Source organism: Osmerus eperlanus, chromosome 15, assembly GCF_963692335.1.
Source record: "Osmerus eperlanus chromosome 15, fOsmEpe2.1, whole genome shotgun sequence".
NCBI lineage: Eukaryota > Metazoa > Chordata > Actinopteri > Osmeriformes > Osmeridae > Osmerus > Osmerus eperlanus.
Window position 1 is genome coordinate 4,020,652 of NC_085032.1, and position 17,252 is coordinate 4,037,903.

General features: G+C 41.5%; 2 protein-coding genes across 4 annotated transcripts; both read left to right on the plus strand.

Moving 5' to 3' along the window:
• The first annotated feature begins 10,093 nt into the window (after positions 1-10,093).
• LOC134035330 (uncharacterized) lies at positions 10,094-13,548 on the plus strand. Its single transcript, XM_062480329.1, has 3 exons — positions 10,094-10,210; positions 10,486-12,331; positions 13,541-13,548. Exons 2-3 carry the CDS (start codon positions 10,657-10,659, stop codon positions 13,546-13,548), a joined length of 1,683 nt encoding a protein of 560 aa, XP_062336313.1. The 5' UTR covers positions 10,094-10,210; positions 10,486-10,656.
• Positions 13,549-13,601: 53 nt separating this feature from the next.
• LOC134035067 (uncharacterized) lies at positions 13,602-15,791 on the plus strand. Of its 3 annotated transcripts, none has more exons than XR_009932298.1 (6): positions 13,602-13,917; positions 14,031-14,139; positions 14,229-14,530; positions 14,727-15,233; positions 15,379-15,514; positions 15,695-15,791. XR_009932298.1 is itself a non-coding variant. In XM_062479870.1 (4 exons), exons 1-4 carry the CDS (start codon positions 13,731-13,733, stop codon positions 14,942-14,944), a joined length of 816 nt encoding a protein of 271 aa, XP_062335854.1. In that variant the 5' UTR covers positions 13,602-13,730; the 3' UTR covers positions 14,945-15,372. The 3 variants fall into 3 exon arrangements, 1 of the variants encoding a protein (XP_062335854.1); XR_009932299.1 differs by having other exon boundaries at positions 14,041-14,139; XM_062479870.1 differs by lacking the exons at positions 15,379-15,514; positions 15,695-15,791 and having other exon boundaries at positions 14,727-15,372.
• Positions 15,792-17,252: the final 1,461 nt, after the last annotated feature.

A 17,252-nucleotide genomic window follows, 5' to 3' on the forward strand; every position in this document is an offset into this window, starting at 1 on the left:
CATGCATCCGCCATCCTCGTCGCCAGTTGTTCTGTCGTGGTAATCGTAATAAGACCAGGTAGAGTCAGAGTTGGATTCATTGTCTCTTTACTTCACTCGCTTGCATACAACACAGTATACATACATTTCCCCTGATGCAATGCGGGGGTTGTCCTACGGATGTCAGCGAGGAACATAATACATAACAGTAATGATCCGGACTACCCATATCAGGTAGTCGGTAACACTCTCGTTGTCCGCCATGTGTGGCTGGGTTAACGACGTGTACATATTTATTATCCGTGGCTTGCTTTTTCCTGAATAATACTCTTTCAGTATTCTCAGGGCTTTCCTGTCATCATCAGCAGCTTCATGTCTAATCAGTGATAATCTTTTATCATCTTCCATTCTCCCTATTTCAGCATAGCAGTCAGCATTCTTCCGTCTGTCTTCGGCTAGCTGTTCTGCGGTAGCACCCGTGGGTTCATGCAAAATAGTCTAATAGGTCATATAGGTTCAATCCACAATAATAACTTACATCTTACATTTATGCATTTTTTAGCAGACGCTTTTATCCAAAGCGACTTCCAAGAGAGAGCTTTACAAAAGAGCATAGGTCACTGATCATAACAACGAGATAGCCCAAAACATTGCGAGCAGCCAAAACATGAAGCATACATTGTGGAAAAACAAATAAGTACCAAAGGGAAGAACCATAAGAGCATGCAGTTAAACAAGTTACAATTGAACAACATGAAACTCCCCACAAGAGTGCAAGAGTGTACCTGTAGAAAAAACAATCAACAGTAAAAATATTTCACAGCGAGTACAAGAATTTGAAACCGTTACAACTAACCAACAAGAGCAACAAGTCTCTCAATACGAGTCATTGTGATCCTTGAGGAAACTAACATCTTGTTTCCCATAGATCATACTTATCTTCGGATCCGTCAAACAAAATCTGCGGTGCCAGGGTTCCTGTCGATCTGTTCACCATGCTTCCAAGATGGACGACTTCTTCTGTTTTTCTTGTTTAGCTATATCATTAGCTTTTCGGGATATCGCGTAATACGTCGCGTATAACTTACAAACAATTCTTGCTTGTTTCCGTCTCTGGGCCCATAACCTGTTGAAGTCAGGGATGCAGTTCACCGTCACTCACGTAGTTGGAAACAAGCAGAAACGTTGCTCAGAGTTTATTCTTTTCTCTTTTATATATTTATTCAACTGAATGATTTCCAACAAGCACCTACATGAACTTACTACCACGTGGAGAGACAGTTACATCACAGCGTAAAGTCATTACCCCAGAACAGTATTACCTCGGTCTGGTGCAGTGTGAGACGGGCGGCGGCCGAAGGCGGGGGCCTTGGCGGTCCGATCCTCGGCTGCAGAAGTTAGCTCTAGGGACGTGGAACGTCACCTCGCTGGCGGGAAAGGAGCCTGAGCTGGTGCGCGAGGTAGAGAGGTTCCGGCTAGATATAGTTGGCCTCGCCTCAACGCACAGCATTGGCTCCGGAACCAGTCTCCTTGAGAGGGGCTGGACTCTCTTCCACTCTGGAGTTGCCCTCGGTGAGAGGCATCGAGCTGGGGTGGGAATACTTGTTTCCCTTCGGTTCGGCACCTGTACATTGGGGTTCACCCCGGTGGACGAGAGGGTAGCCTCCCTCCGCCTTCGGGTGAGGGGACGGGTCCTCACTGTTGTTTGTGCTTACGCACCAAATGGCAGCGCAGAGTACCAACCCTTTTTGGAGTCTCTGGGGGGGGTGCTGGAAAGTGCTCCTCCCGGAGATGCCCTCGTCCTCCTGGGGGACTTCAATGCTCATGTGGGCAATGACAGTGAGACCTGGAGGGGTGTGATTGGGAGGAACGGCCCCCCCGATCTGAACCCGAGCGGTGTTTTGTTGTTGGACTTCTGTGCTAGACACGGCTTGTCCATAACAAACACCATGTTCAAGCATAAGGGTGTCCATATGTGCACTTGGCACCAGGACACCCGAGGTCTCAGTTCGATGATAGACTTTGTAGTTGTGTCGTCGGATCTGAGGCAGAATGTCTTGGACACTCGGGTGAGGAGAGGGGCGGAGCTGTCAACTGATCACCACCTGGTGGTGAGTTGGCTTCGATGGTGGGGGAAGACGCCGGTCAGGCCTGGCAGGCCCAAACGTAATGTGAGGGTCTGCTGGGAGCGGCTGGCAGAATCCCCTGTCAGAAAGAGCTTCAACTCCCACCTCCGGGAGAACTTCGATCATGTCTCGGGGGGTACAAGCTGTTCCAATTAGCGCTCCCCTTAGAGGCCTGGATCACTTCCATTGTGTAATCTGGATGCAGCGTTTTTCTGTTTGCATTTGTTTTCGGGGTTTGCATGCTTTCCTTGCTTGTGTTTTGTTAATTTGGATGTGTTTTCTTAAAGGAGACATGACATGCTGTTTTTCGATGCTTTTATATAGGCCTTAGTGGTCCCCTAATACTGTATCAGAAGTCTCTTTCCCGAAATTCAGCCGTGGTACAGAATTACAGCCACCACTAGCAGTCCCACAAGGAGCTTTCCTCAGAACGCGCTGTTTTGGTGTCTGTAGCTTTAAATGCTAATGAGGAGCGGAGGGCGCGCCATAACACCAACAGCAGAACTGTTATCCAAATAACAAAGAAGTGTACAACACTCACGTTACAGCATGTGTATTCACACACATACTTGATGCTATCTACCTTTCCATTACCGACAGTAACTCAGCTGTTAGCTGCAGGGCTAATGTTACAGCCACATTGTAAGGGTAGCAAGCTAGGTAACCATATGCAGTAAAGCTACAAAATGATGTAGCGTTAGTTAACTACTTGTCCGAGGTTAGTAGCTGGACGAAGGAGAGTTAGTACTGATCCAGAATTTAATTTCAGCAAGGCCAGTTCTGTATTAGCTCAAGTTGAGGAAACAGTCGTGGCTGAAGTATTTGGCGCAGACATACAAAACAAATGCGCCTACAACCGAAGTTGTGTAGGCGCATTTCCAGAGAAAATAAAATTAAGATACTGGGTCTTCAGAGGCTCGGATGAAGGAACTGTAAGAAGATTTTTGTTTTCCTTTGTACATCCAAACTGAGCAAATGTAATGCTTTGTTCGTTTGCAAGCCATGATGTCTCTCGAGGATAAAAACACTTGCACGGTCTTAGCTCAGTTTCTTATGGGCGGGCCAGATTCTCTGGGCGGGCAAAGCAGAGAGAGGGGAGGTAACCTTCCTCCTTGTGACGTAACAAAGAGGAGATTTTCAAACAGAGCAATTGAGCTTTCAATTTCTGAAAGGCGGAGAAGAACACCCAGGGCTTGGTTTACACCGATCGACAATTCTAGCCACTGGGGGACCAAAGGCAGGCTAGGGGAACTCATATTAATGTTAAATAACCTCCTATAGTGAAGTTTTCATGTCATGTCACCTTTAAGTTGCAGGGCGTTTGCACATGTCGGCCACCGTATATTTGGTATTGTGACGTACTCTGTGTTTGTTTTAGGCAAAGCAGACAGGAAACATTGTAAGTTCCGGCCAGACCCCGGTATCCCAGAATCCTTCACTGCTCATAATGATGACTACTTGGGCAGCGGATGGTCCAGAGGTCACATGGCTCCAGCTGGAGACAACAAGGCCTCCTTGGTAGGAGCAACCACACACAGAACCACACACACACACACACACAGAATCACGCACACACAGAACCACACATACAGAACCCCACACACAGAGCAATGCACACAGCCCCACGTAGTATCCAATTAACATGATTGCAGGGCTGGACTGGACAGACAGTCCTTAAAATATGGGTGCATTCTATAATATGAGTTGCCTAGTGTTCTGCGTTCATGTGATTGTTTTTGAACCTTCAAGGAGGGTCTCAAGACTTATCTGTCGATCTTACACTTAAATAATTAATTAATTCTTAGAGTTATGATTTGTATATGGTATAAAAATATACATATTTATATTTGATATTGTATTGTGATTATTACTATTTTGCTTAATATTGGCTTAGCCACTTTTAAAACTGTTTACTGTTAATTTAAATTAATGTAAGATTCATATTTTGTGGCTTTGGACAAAAGTGTCCAATACAGTGTCCAGTACAATACAGAAACACACACACAGCCTCCCTTCATGAGTCCCTGTTAATTTGCCTACTCCTTACCACGTTGTCAACTACTCTTTCTTCCATCTTTTCCTCACTCACTCCCATGGCCCTGTCATGGTCACTCTCCTCCTCCTGGGCTTCTTCCCTGACTGTCAATCGCCTGTGTTGGCCTCTCTGAGACAGCCACCTCTCCTCCTTCCTCTACAGGTAATGCTGATGTTGAAGCAGCTAAAGCAAGGTCGTAGGTTTGGTCTCAGCTTTGGTAGGGACACTGCCTGCCCCCCCCCCCCCCCCCCCCCCCGCCGCCATGTAAAAACAAAAACTACCTGAAGCCCTGATGGTCCAGCTGCTGCTTCCTCAGCCTGCACTATACTGGATTTCTGAGTTTCCTGAATGCATTTTAAAATAATTCCTTTTTTTATGTAGGTAATTGGTTCAGGTTTTATGGAGCTGTACTAGGCCTACATTATCTGTACTGGACTTCTGAGCAATGAAATAATAACCTACAAGTATATGTGTGAATGATAACATTCATGGATAACATTGTCTAAACATCCCTTAAAAAACAGCAATTTAATGCAATCTTTACCAAAATGGACAATTCATCTTCTCACCTGAACCCCTGATGTTGATTCATCACCAACATGCTCTACATCTTTAGCTTCAGGGTGCTGTTTTTCCTGCACAGTAATTCATCAATTAAATACAGACACTAGCCATGCTTAGTTGACTGCTGACATTGGTCGAGATTACAGGGATAGCCATATTACTATCCAAGGGATCATATAAGCCTACTTATTACCAGTTAATATCACTTCTGAATTGCTAGCCTGCTGGTACTAGGCTAAACTAGCACAGTCCCATTATGTGGGTATGTTAGCAGCTTTATCCTTCTGGCTTCAACAAGGCCAGCTGCTGCTAACACACTGGTCGAAAGTTGCAGACGCTAGGGAAAGATTTAATACAAGCAAAAGTTACATGCTCTACTACACAAACAACTTTCAAAACATGTTTCCATTGTAGAATGGGTGGCGATGTAAGGCTAGCAGTTAACAACGACCTTCTTGATAGTTAGATAACTTACTTACTCTCTGGGTGGGGAAAAAACTTCTTATATCCCTCTTTTTTTTGGGTGGCATTTTGATTTTCCTTTCTACAAAGCACAAAAGGGTCAAACATATCAATGCTGAGACCAAACGAAATACTAATATGATGCTTTATTATTTCCCGGCGTATTTAATAGCTTACCGTGTCAGACTACTGCCCTCTTTCTGCAAGTCACGATTCACGAAGTTTCAGCCAATTAAATTACATAATCTTGTCTTGCAGGCTCGAGGCGCATTGGTTAACTTGGAAATGTATTTTTCACTTTTCTGGGCAACGAACTTAGTATAGATAATAATACGAATGAGTTTTGCAAATATATTGTGCAAAATATTTTTGTCGAAAATTAACAAAATATTGGTACAATTGTGTCTTTCCCAAACTTGAGCGTGACTAGTCCCTATCGACCCTATGCAAACCTAAAGCCCCCCAAAACATGTTCGAATTTGTGCACATTTTGTGGCATTCACCTGTAGATTTTTAATCTTTTTCTCCCTTAACTTTTCTGCGCCTCCCTTGCGCTTTGGTGGTCGTTTCTCCATTTTAGCGATGCTAAACTTTAACGATGCTAAACCAGCATACGCATTAGCCAACAGCTCGTGTGGCCTGCGGGAGGCGATATTATGATTCAGGGGAAGGGGGTTCCTGGATTTGATTGGGTCAGGCCAGTGTCAATAAAGAAAATGAACCAATGGGCCGCTGTCAGTTCTTTATGGACCGGCCCGAAAAAAAGCCTATAAATTATATTGGCGATTCGGCCCAAAAATGCGTCGGCCCACCGGGAAAATGACTGGTATGCCAGATGACCAGTCGAGCCCTGTGTATACCCCTTCGTCTTAGCCCTACCCGTAGCTCAAAAAGAGTATTGGGACACCACTATCTCTCACGTGAACGCGCAAAGTAAGGGCTAGGGGTAAGGGGAAGGGGTAAGGGGGAGTGTTGGGATTGGCCCTAAGTCTATGGCTCATTCAGCTCCAGGTAAATCGGCAATCGGCCAATGTGAACTTTTGTGCTTGTGCACTGTTCGTATCCGCGAGCACATTTGCAGGCAACTTTTATTGACGTAAGCAAATAAATGGGGTGCTAGTTTACCCATTTCGGATTGGTTTCAAACTTAGCAAAAATCAGGAAAAATTATTCGATGAAAAAGCTAGTGGTATGAGCCAGGTTCGAGAATCCCCCCAAAATATTGGGGGAGATAGTTTAGTAAATGTTGACTGGAGTTAATAGAATAAAAACAACCGGAAGAGCCGGAAGAAATGCAATACCACCTACATCCACCGGGGCCGTTGCTTCAAGCCGAGGGGCGAGGGCTTGAATACCACCTACATCCACCAGGGCCGTTGCTCGAGCTGAATGAGCCATATTGAATGAGCACAGGGAGAAATGGCTTGAGTTGCCTGCCCTATTGTAGCAAGTTTAGCAAATGGTTGTCACACATACATGAAATGTTGTTAATATAGTTTATTCCCGTTATTTTAAAACAGATTTGACATTCGGGTTCAAATATGTTTTCGTTAGATCGTTCATTCATTCATGCATTCATACAGTAGGCTAGGCTAGTGTCGTAAGGGGTGAACTAGCCAGTGAACTGAAAATGTATATGATGTAGGCCGAAAATGAGCTTCCCCTGTTTGAAAGACCAGCAGCCGCCACTGGATGGCAAATATTACATTATGTTAAGCGTGAGCATAGATTGTTGACATGTCTATCTGGAGCAAAGACGAAGATTAATACTTGAACTGATAACCACAATAAGAAATGATAGAAATATGATTAGTCTTGCCTTCAGAGGCTTTTGTTAAACACACCCATTATTCTCTTTTTTAATCGTGTCATCAAGCCAGACTGCTTTTGTGGGACAATGAAGGTCCTTAGTGACTGTTTCACCCCCACTTATATATGATGGAAACGTATTGTATATAGGCTTAGTTCTGTTAATATGCCCCTTTCAAAGGCAAATGTTAAATGAAGTATATTTTAGACACACTTCTCAAGCTTTTATTTATTACATTATTTCCAAGTCTTGTTAGATCACGTTATATCCATTAATAGGCGTTTGGTTTTGTAGAACATATAAAACACAGGCCACAGTTCTACACTGATATGTAAATTGAAGGCAGTGTGAATTTCGTGGCATTTCGTTTGAAAATACAGTTGACAGTAAGCTATGGTAAGTCTGCATTATGGAAGATTTCTGTTACCAAAATAACTATTGAGCTTTCTTTGCCTGGCGAGAACAACGACGGAGCTAGGTGTTCATGTTAACAGTTTATTTAATCCAATACAATGCGTTGGAAATCATACTCAAATCACAAGAAAAAAAGCAACATATGGGATGAGTTCCGTCTAGAATAGCCCTATATTTAGCCCTATAGCCTATTTCTAACAACCAAGTGAAAGGAATACTATACAATGACAGCATACATTTACGTAAAGTTTGCATCATATCTCTGATTCTTATCGGACTTGTACCCCATTCTGCCACTGCAATGCCTTTGCTCACACGCTCGCAACCATATAAATCTATGCTCGCCACTGGCTGTTGCAAAGTATGACGTGTACACTGTACAGCTAGTTGCAAGCGTGCACGACGTCTCGGAGCTAGGGAAAAAAAGAGCCACTGTTTAAAGCTAGACTGGAAGAGTCGGAAGTGGAAAGATGGCGCGGTCCAGTTTCGCACTCTCGCTTGCCTCACTGCGCCATCTTGGAAGACAAAAGTTGCTTCCTCTAGTTATATTAACTACTTTGCGACAGCCAGTGGCGAGCATAGATTTATATGGTTGCGAGCGTGTGAGCTAAGGCATAACAGAAATCTTCCATAATGCAGACTTACCATAGCTTACTGTCAACTGTATTTTCAAACGAAATGCCACGAAATTCACACTGCCTTCAATTTACATATCAGTGTAGAACTGTGGCCTGTGTTTTATATGTTCTACAAAACCAAACGCGTATTAATGGATATAACGTGATCTAACAAGACTTGGAAATAATGTAATAAATAAAAGCTTGAGAAGTGTGTCTAAAATATACTTTATTTAACATTTTATTAACAGAACTAGGCCTATATACAAGACATTTCCATCAGATATAAGTGGGGGTGAAACAGTCACTAAGGACCTTCATTGTCCCACAAAAGCAGTCTGGCTTGATGACACGATTAAAAAAGAGAATAATGGGTGTGTTTAACAAAAGCTTCTGAAGGCAAGACTAATCATATTTCTATCATTTCTTATTGTGGTTATCAGTTCAAGTATTAATCTTCGTCGTTGCTCCAGATAGACATGTCAACAATCTATGCTCACGCTTAACATAATGTAATATTTGCCATCCAGTGGCGGCTGCTGGTCTTTCAAACAGGGGAAGCTCATTTTCGGCCTACATCATATACATTTTCAGTTCACTGGCTACCCAGGTAGCCAGCCGAATCGGGCCGATTGCGGGTAATTGTCGGCGCACTCGGCTGTGGTCTGGCATCGGATCGCCTAAATTGAGCCGGCTCTGGCCCAGAATAGGTTGCCAGATTTGGCTAGGTTTTGGATGTGCGGACATGGGCCGATTGCGGCCGAGAACTGGCATATTTCGACCAAATTATGGAGTTATCTGGACCAGTTTATTTGAGTGTTGGGAGTTGTGGGTTGGGCTTGTTCTGTTCTGTAGGGCCTATTTCAATAATAAAAAATAAGGATAATTTTTGTGTGTATCGTATTCTTGATATACTTATGTATCATATGTTGCACAAAATTTGAAAAACAACACAATTTGAATTGGCCGCGGGAATATAGGCTACTCGCGCACCCATCCAGCGCCTGTGTGTGAGAGGCGCTCACATTTTTCAACTGTCATTCTGTTAACGGTCATTAGAGGGAGCAGTTCGTTGTCAGGTAAGGCCATTTAAATAGAAAAATACACTATATGATACTTTTCGGGATATTTAATATTACAATAATAATGTGTTGCTAAGTCTATCTTACGTTTGATAATGTTTATGATATTTAGCTTACTAGTAATAGTAACTTAGCTAGCCTAGTCTAATGATGTGTTGCAGCTAGCTAGCTACAATGTGTCAGGTTTGGATGGACTTGTTACAGTAGCCTACCACCATCCTCTAATAGAGAGACATCAATAATTGTATTCATTATACAGTTTGAAACGTTCTTACTTTGCTTCATTTTGAGATGCAGCTTTTTAGTCGATCTATGTCTAACATGTTACAGAAGCGGGTGAAAACTCGATAGCCACTTGTACACTTTAACACAAGAAACGTTCAATACTCATTCAAGTAAGCGGATCGTCCGCTTATTTGACTGAGTATTGAAGAAAGCAGCTGAAAACGATCTGTATTCGTTGTATAATGTGTTGGTAGCCATAATCGCCTCTGACTTGATGCTGGTTACAAAACTGCTCGAGAACGTCCTCTCGAGCAGGAGATTCGCGCTCAAGTCAGAGGCGCCCACTTTAAAAGGTAATGTATGTTCACATCAGAAGGAGTAGCCTATGGAAGATTATTCCTGTCAAAATTCAAACAATAAATGACATTCTCAAATGATAAATGAAATGCTTAAACGTGTTACTAATTGTCTATGTGTTTAACTTCTAGGCCCAACACAATTGACCACAGAAACAGCCTCAGGAATCGAAGGGAGCAGTCGTTTTTGTTGTAAGTCAACTGAATTAGAAAAATATCAGCTCATTTAGCAATATTTAATTCTAAAGGGTATTTTGGTCAATTAATTTCTTCATGTTACTAATTGTGTATGTGTTTAACTCCTAGGACCAACACAATTGACCACAGAACCAGCCTCAGGAATCAGAGGGAGCAGTCGTTTTTGTTGTAAGTCAACAGAAGTAGAAAAATATCAGCTCATTTAGCAATATTTAATTCTAAAGTGTATTTTGGTCAATCCATTTCTTCATGTTACTAATTGTGTATGTGTTTAACTCCTAGGACCAACACAATTGACCACAGAACCAGCCTCAGGAATCAGAGGGAGCAGTCGTTTTTGTTGTAAGTCAACAAAAGTAGAAAAATATCAGATCATTTAGCAATATTTAATTCTAAAGTGTATTTTGGTCAATCCATTTCTTCATGTTACTAATTATGTATGTTTAACTCCTAGGACCAACACAATTGACCACAGAACCAACCTCAGGAATCAGAGGGAGCAGTCGTTCTTGTTGTAAGTAAACAGAAGTAGAAAAATATCAGCTCATTTAGCAATATTTAATTCTAAAGTGTATTTTGGTCAATCCATTTATTTTCTTAATGTGTTTAACCCCTAGGCCCAACGCAATCGGCAAAGGAACCTTGTAGGCTACTGTAAGTTAATAATTTTTATGTTTTTTTAATGTTTTGCCCAAGACTGGTGCTCTGAAATTCATCTGCACATCTGGACTTCTTAGTTGTCACAAATTTAATCTCCTTTACCATCTGTAGTCTACCCTTTGGCCATAATGACTGAGCGTTATTCTGAATACGTTAAGTCATCAAATCTGCGAAGAAAGTCAACAGCCACAGTCAAGACACGTTTAGAATCATACTTTACCGATAGTCTTACATCTGTAGATGAAGTTAATGATCCTGTTGAAAGTGCTTATCCTGATTGTGTTGAACAAGTTGCTGAGTGTGATGAAGTGGAAAATGATGATCATAGTGGTCAGAATTTGGAGGAGATGGTCACTGAGTGCACAGCAGAGGCCTATCCTGAGACAGTGGGTGACTTTGAAAATGTGGTTGAGAGCGATGATGAAATTCAACAGCCAACTCTAATTTCTAGCTTGATGAACTGGGCTGTGGAGTACAGTATCACTTTAGTTGCATTGACTGCCTTGTTGTCAGTGTTAAGGCATCACCACCCATCACTACCTAAGGATGCAAAAACACTCCTCCATACTAATAGAAATTACTTAATCAAACAAGTTGCAGGTGGTGCATACTTTTACTTTGGGATTGTGAATGCTCTGTCACGTTTCTTGAATAATACTTTTTTGAAAATTCCAGATCGGCACACAATCAAACTACAATTAAATTTTGATGGGCTGCCTCTTTACAAGAGTTCATGTATCCAGTTGTGGCCAATTTTGGGGTTAGTGCAAGGATTAAAAAAACCTTGCTTGATTGCTTTGTTTGGTGGCAAATCAAAACCTCTTCCTCTGGGAGAATACTTGAGAGATCTAGTGACAGAGATACAAATCTTAGCAGCTGGCTTTACGTTTAAAGGAAAAACACTGTTTATAAAAATAACATCAGTGATGTGTGATGCTCCTGCACGAGCATACATAAAAGCCATAAAATATCACACTGGATATGCAGGCTGTGATAAGTGCACATTACATGGGGTTCATGTAGATGGTAGAATGACTTTTCCAGACAGCACAAGCCCTGTTAGAACTGATGAAAGTTTCAGACTTCAAATGGATGAGGAACATCACAGAGACATCTCCCCTCTTACTGAAACTGGAATTGGAATGGTTTCTATGTTTCCCCATGATTACATGCACCTTGTCTGCCTTGGAGTCACAAGGAAGCTCCTAGAGCTGTGGGCAGGAAGCAACGGCCGTCTTAAGTGCCGCTTGCCATCAAAAAAAGTGAGTCAGTTGTCAGAAACACTTTTGTCATTCAAATGTCACATGCCTACAGAATTTGCCAGAAAGCCCAGATCTGTTGAAGAGAGACATAGATGGAAGGCAACTGAATATAGACAATTTTTATTGTATACTGGGCCGGTTGCACTAGTTGATGTTGTTAGCGCACCAGTTTACAACAACTTCATGCTGCTCTATGTTGTCATATCCATATTGGCATGTCCAAAACTGTGTGTGGAGTTCTGCGATTTTGCAAAAACTTTGCTTGTATCTTTTGTACAACACTTTGGACAGCTTTATGGCAGGGAGAATCTTGTGTACAATGTGCACGGCCTTATTCATCTCAGTGATGACGTTAAAGAACATGGCCAGTGTTTGGACAACATTTCTGGGTTTCCCTTTGAGAACTACCTTGGTCAAATAAAGAAAATGATTCGCAGCCCTCAGTTTCCAGTTGCGCAAGTTGTAAGGTGCATGTCAGAGTTTGAAAATGCAGATTGTAGTGCAGATACACCAAATGAAACCAAACTCAGAAAGCCACACAGTGAGGGTCCTCTGCCATTACACATCACATATCCAGTCCTGCAGTACAAAGAAATACATCTTTCGCACCTTTGTGTCAAGGTGTTCACAGGAGATAACTGTATATGTTATAATGGTATGGTAGGCATTGTCCAGAATATCATTGTGGTTGATGGGGATCCATATTTGGTGTATAATGAGTTTAATAATTGTTCAAGTTTCTTTGACTACCCGATAAATTCATGCCAGTTGGGAGTGTTCCTTCTCAAAGACTTAGTCCCAGGAACTAAAATGCATTAGGATGGATGAGACTGTGACCAAGTATGTACTACTTCCATTCAGGAACACATTTGTAGGCATGCCATTGCTCCATTTGTCATGAATGGGAGCTGAGTGTTGTGTTGTGTTGGGGCTGAGTATAAAACCTGAATTATTTTTGTGCTGAACAAAATGTCTAGCATAGAGTATCAAAAGATGTTGTACATAAAGTTAGCATAGGTAAAAGTTTATACTTTTTCTGAAACTTTTCTACAATCATATATGTTAGTTGTTTTTTAATCATTTGGCATGTAAAACAAAATTTGTGTTAACTGTTTAATGTTATTTGCACCTGCATTTAACCAATGAAAATAAATTGTTATACCATGGTCTAGGTCAGGGGTGGGCAATTAATCTTTACAAGGGGCCACATGAGAAACCTGAAATGTGTTGGAGGGCTGCATCAACGATAACTTGAACTTAATTCTGCTTTTCATTCATTTTCTCAGTGAAGTATATATTTTCATTAGCTGCTACTGGTTATCAGAAGAATAAGGATATTCTGTAAATATTTAAATAAATATATGAAATTGTGGTGTAGGTCAAATAGGAAAAGACTATAGATGTAATACACAGTAAAAACAAAAACAATCATTACATCAGTGTTTAATTTGATTTCTAACAAGTTAATCTACACAAACACTGAAAAGTTGTTTTGCAGTAGGCTATGTTAAAGATATGCAATTGATAAACTTTATACAAAAAGCAATACATGCTTTTTTCAGTTAATTTTGTTCAGTGAAAGAAATTCAGTGGGCTTGAACAAGTGCATCGAAATCTGGCTGAATGTCTGAGGTGGATATGCGAAGGACAGCTGACAGGTGATCATAAGGGTCTGCAGCTTAACTAGCAAACCATCAGTGGCCCGCACCCACTGAATCAGTCAAGTTCTTGTATTTGTCTGCGTGTTTAGTCCCTTAGTGCCGATTCAAATTGTAATCCTACAACACAGCGACCTGTTCTCCACAAACTAAGAACACAGCTTTGCCTTTGACTTCAGTAAACAGATACTTTGAAGTAATTAACACTTACTTGATCCACAAATACGTTTAGCTGTAGTAGGACCTTATTCTGTAGACTAATTCCTTTTCTGTTCATAGACAATGTACCATATTGTTGACTTTTTGGACACGGGAGACACAGAAGTTGTTCCAGCCTCTTGGGTGGAAAATGGAAGAAGCTACTGGCCTCCCTACAAAGCCAGGGAGCGATGCAACAGGGCCATAATGGGAGCAGACCCACCTGAAGAATCGTGGGCAAATCATAACATCAGGATCCGGGCAACTAAAAGTATAATTTAATTCATTATGATTAAAGTGTTAGCAACCACAATTGACATTAGATTTATTTAAGCATTTAATTGCATTAATTTAATTTAATTAATTGTTTCCATTTTAATGCAGATACATTTAGTGAGGCACGGCTGCTGCTACCAAGGGCACTGCTGACATCAGATCTTCAAACTGAAGATGAGGAGGACCAACGTCCAGCTTATAGGAGAAGGAAGAGAAGGTAAGACAGAGTTTTCTCTCTTCATAATTATAAATGAGGTAGTAACCAATGCAGATCATCCCTAAAACACAACTTATTTTGTTCAATAGAGGCACAAACAGAATTTGGGACTCAGAGAGCGAAGATGACAGCACACATCTTCAACCCAGAGGGGTAAACACCAGGGCACCTTTAGGTTTACCCCCAGCACCAGTTATTGCTCCTCCAACTCCCACCAGACCAGCCATTGCTACAAGTGTCCCCAGACAAAACTTGAGCATGGCAACCCCTGACCGGCCCAGGGTAAACAACCAGCCCACCAGACCAGCCATTGCCACAAGTGTCCCCAGACAAAACTTTAGCATGGCAACCCCTGACCGGCCCAGGGTAAACAACCAGGCCATGTGTGATCGTAAGTGTTAAACAGCAATTATTACAAAAAAACGTATTCATTTCTCAAAAAGGTTGTATGGGGCTTAATTTGTAATGGGCTTAATTTGTATTTGAATATACTTTTAAAAACATGTCTGACTGCTTGTGTCTTAACCTGTTGCCCTTAGTATATGCCCAGGTATTAACTTGGTGGGTGTTTTTGTTGTATTTGTCAGCAATTCTCCGTGACATTTTGACAACAATGGAGACTATCAAGCATCAACAGCAAATGATTTTGCTACATTTGCAAACAACTCGTCAACCAATGGAGGTGCCAGATGTTTCTGGCATTCCATTAACATCGCTGGATGAACTGATCAAGCTTGAGGACAGCATTGCTTCACAGGTGGAATACAAACGAAAATTGGTATGTGAATGTTCATGTATTTGTTGAATTGATATTTGCTGAGACTTTTGACCTATGGTTCTTTTTAAAGAAAAAAATTAAGATATGTGATATTATAGATTCAGTGCCTATAAAAATTATTATAAGCTAATGGGGGCAATTCTTTTCCTCTTTCAGGTCACCTTTTTTGGGCTGGCCTGGGGGTTGACAATAAAGGAGACAGTGTGGAGAATAATGGCCAAACTAATGACAAATAAACTAGCAAAGCAAATCAACTGGCGAGGGTTAAATGGCAAGTATGGCTTTGAGCCACTTGCCATTAAAGATGTTGTCCTCAGTAAGTTTTATTTTAGTATTATAAGGCAGAAATAAGAAACACCATAAAGTAACAAACATTTTGCCTAGTATGCTTATTCACTTTCCTGTCTTGTGAATGGCCTTAACCTGCCTGTTCCATTACGTTTTTTTGTTTGTTTCTTAAGAATCTGTGCGATGCAATGCAAGTACTGCATCTGCATCCGATGGAGATGTAGAAAAGTTTATTAAAAGGTGGCTGCAGCTTGCATCGGACCGAGATGGAGGAAGACGAGAGCGGGCAATGAGACAAGCTAATTCTTAGTAAGATGTGTTCCAAATGTTGTTTCAAATCTGTCTATATATACCGTGTATGTGTGTGTATATTATTGGTATATATCCTTCTAGCATCTGGCTGTCTATATATCTATCTGACTGTGTAAGTAACCATGTTTATCTGCCCCTTCCCTCCTCTCCTTTTCTCTCTCTATATTCATCTTATAGAGTACATCTCAAGCTTCAAAGGGGCATGCTTGAGGAGGCTGCGGTCATTACACACACATACACAAACTGTATTTATTCAAATAAATTCTTAAAAATGCATATGCATGGTGTAATATTTGGGGTAATGCAGGAGGGATTGCCACAATATTATCATAATTTGTGTTAACTCTAAATATCAAAAGATAATCATTACAACTAGAGTTTCAGTGTTACAATGAACACATTTCTTTTTTTATTTTGTGCTCTGTGTAGGCCCTAAGTGTCAATTTCTTTTTTTTAAAGCTAATATTGCATTGGTAAAAGGAAGAGCCCGTTTTTATTCATGCAGTCTCCAGGACCTGCTTCAAGCAAGTTGGCAACGTAATATATGTGGTTTTGAAATATTCTGGCATTGATCCGTCATGACTTTTTACAGGCTGTCAACTGGCTAACATATGGGCTAGTTCTGGCAGTTTTGTCGGGGTGATTCCGGCCCAATGTTGGAAATACTGGTTCAGTTTCGGCTGCCGGACCCGGGCCAGTGTACTTGGGCCGCTTCTGGGGCGTCATTCAAACCAGATAATTTATTCTGGCCTGCCGTATCTGGGCCACGATCGGGCCAAACCATTTTGGCTACCTGGGTAGTTCACCCCTACGACACTAGCCTAGCCTACTGTATGAATGAATGAATGAATGAACGATCTAACGAAAACATATTTAAACCCGAAGGAAATGTGGGAATTAGGTTAAACTGAAACAAGGAATGTGATGTATAATTGTATGAAATGTATGATGAAAACTGGCTCACTGGCTAGCAATTTCGCCAAGCAAATACCAAGAAATAGGTTGCAGCAGTTTGTCTTTCAACTACAGTTGCAAAATCCGCGATGGGACTCAGCTTGAATAGCTTTGGCGACTTTTTATAGTACAAAATCGCTGTCAATCAAAAGGAGATGCAGTCTTTCGACAGACCCTCCAATCATCACGCGGAAGCCCAGCGTCCAGGCCAGCCCACTCCTCCATTCAACCCCAGAGACGCTGAGCGTCCAGGGCGGGACATAATCGCAGCATTTATCCAATGACCGTATAGTTTCGAAGCACTGAAAACTGTTCAACGCAGCCCCATTGAAGTCCATGGAAGCTGAGCTTCAACAGGGAAATGCACTGTGGCGCTACGGGATGTATGAGAAGGAAATCAGCCAGTCGACCTGCTAATATATGTAGCTGATTCTGAACAAACTAGTCTTCGATATGAACGTGTTCTAGCGCATTTAAAATGTTAACACAATAGTAAATATTTGACCATTAATGTTTTGAAATGTTAGGGGAAGCTGAGCTTCCCTTGCAGTCTTAAAGAAATCGCCACTGTTGCCATCATGTCATGAACGTAAACGTTCTTGACAGATAAATCAAATCTGTTTTAAAATAACGGGAATAAACTATATTAACAGCATTTCATGTATGTGTGACAACCATTTGCTAAACTTGCTACAACAGGGCAGGCAACTCAAGCCATTTCTCCCTGTGCTCATTCAACATAGCTCATTCAGCTCCAGGTAAATCGGCTATCGGCCAATGT

Bases quoted from the DNA above. Each gene is read 5' to 3' on its own strand.
- LOC134035330 (XM_062480329.1), top strand. From the start codon at position 10,657: ATGACTGAGCGTTATTCTGAATACGTTAAGTCATCAAATCTGCGAAGA.
- LOC134035067 (XM_062479870.1), top strand. From the start codon at position 13,731: ATGTACCATATTGTTGACTTTTTGGACACGGGAGACACAGAAGTTGTT. The intron at 13,918-14,030 runs GTATAATTTAAT...ATTTTAATGCAG, and splicing joins CAGGATCCGGGCAACTAAAA to ATACATTTAGTGAGGCACGG. The intron at 14,531-14,726 runs GTAAGTGTTAAA...TGTATTTGTCAG, and splicing joins CAACCAGGCCATGTGTGATC to CAATTCTCCGTGACATTTTG.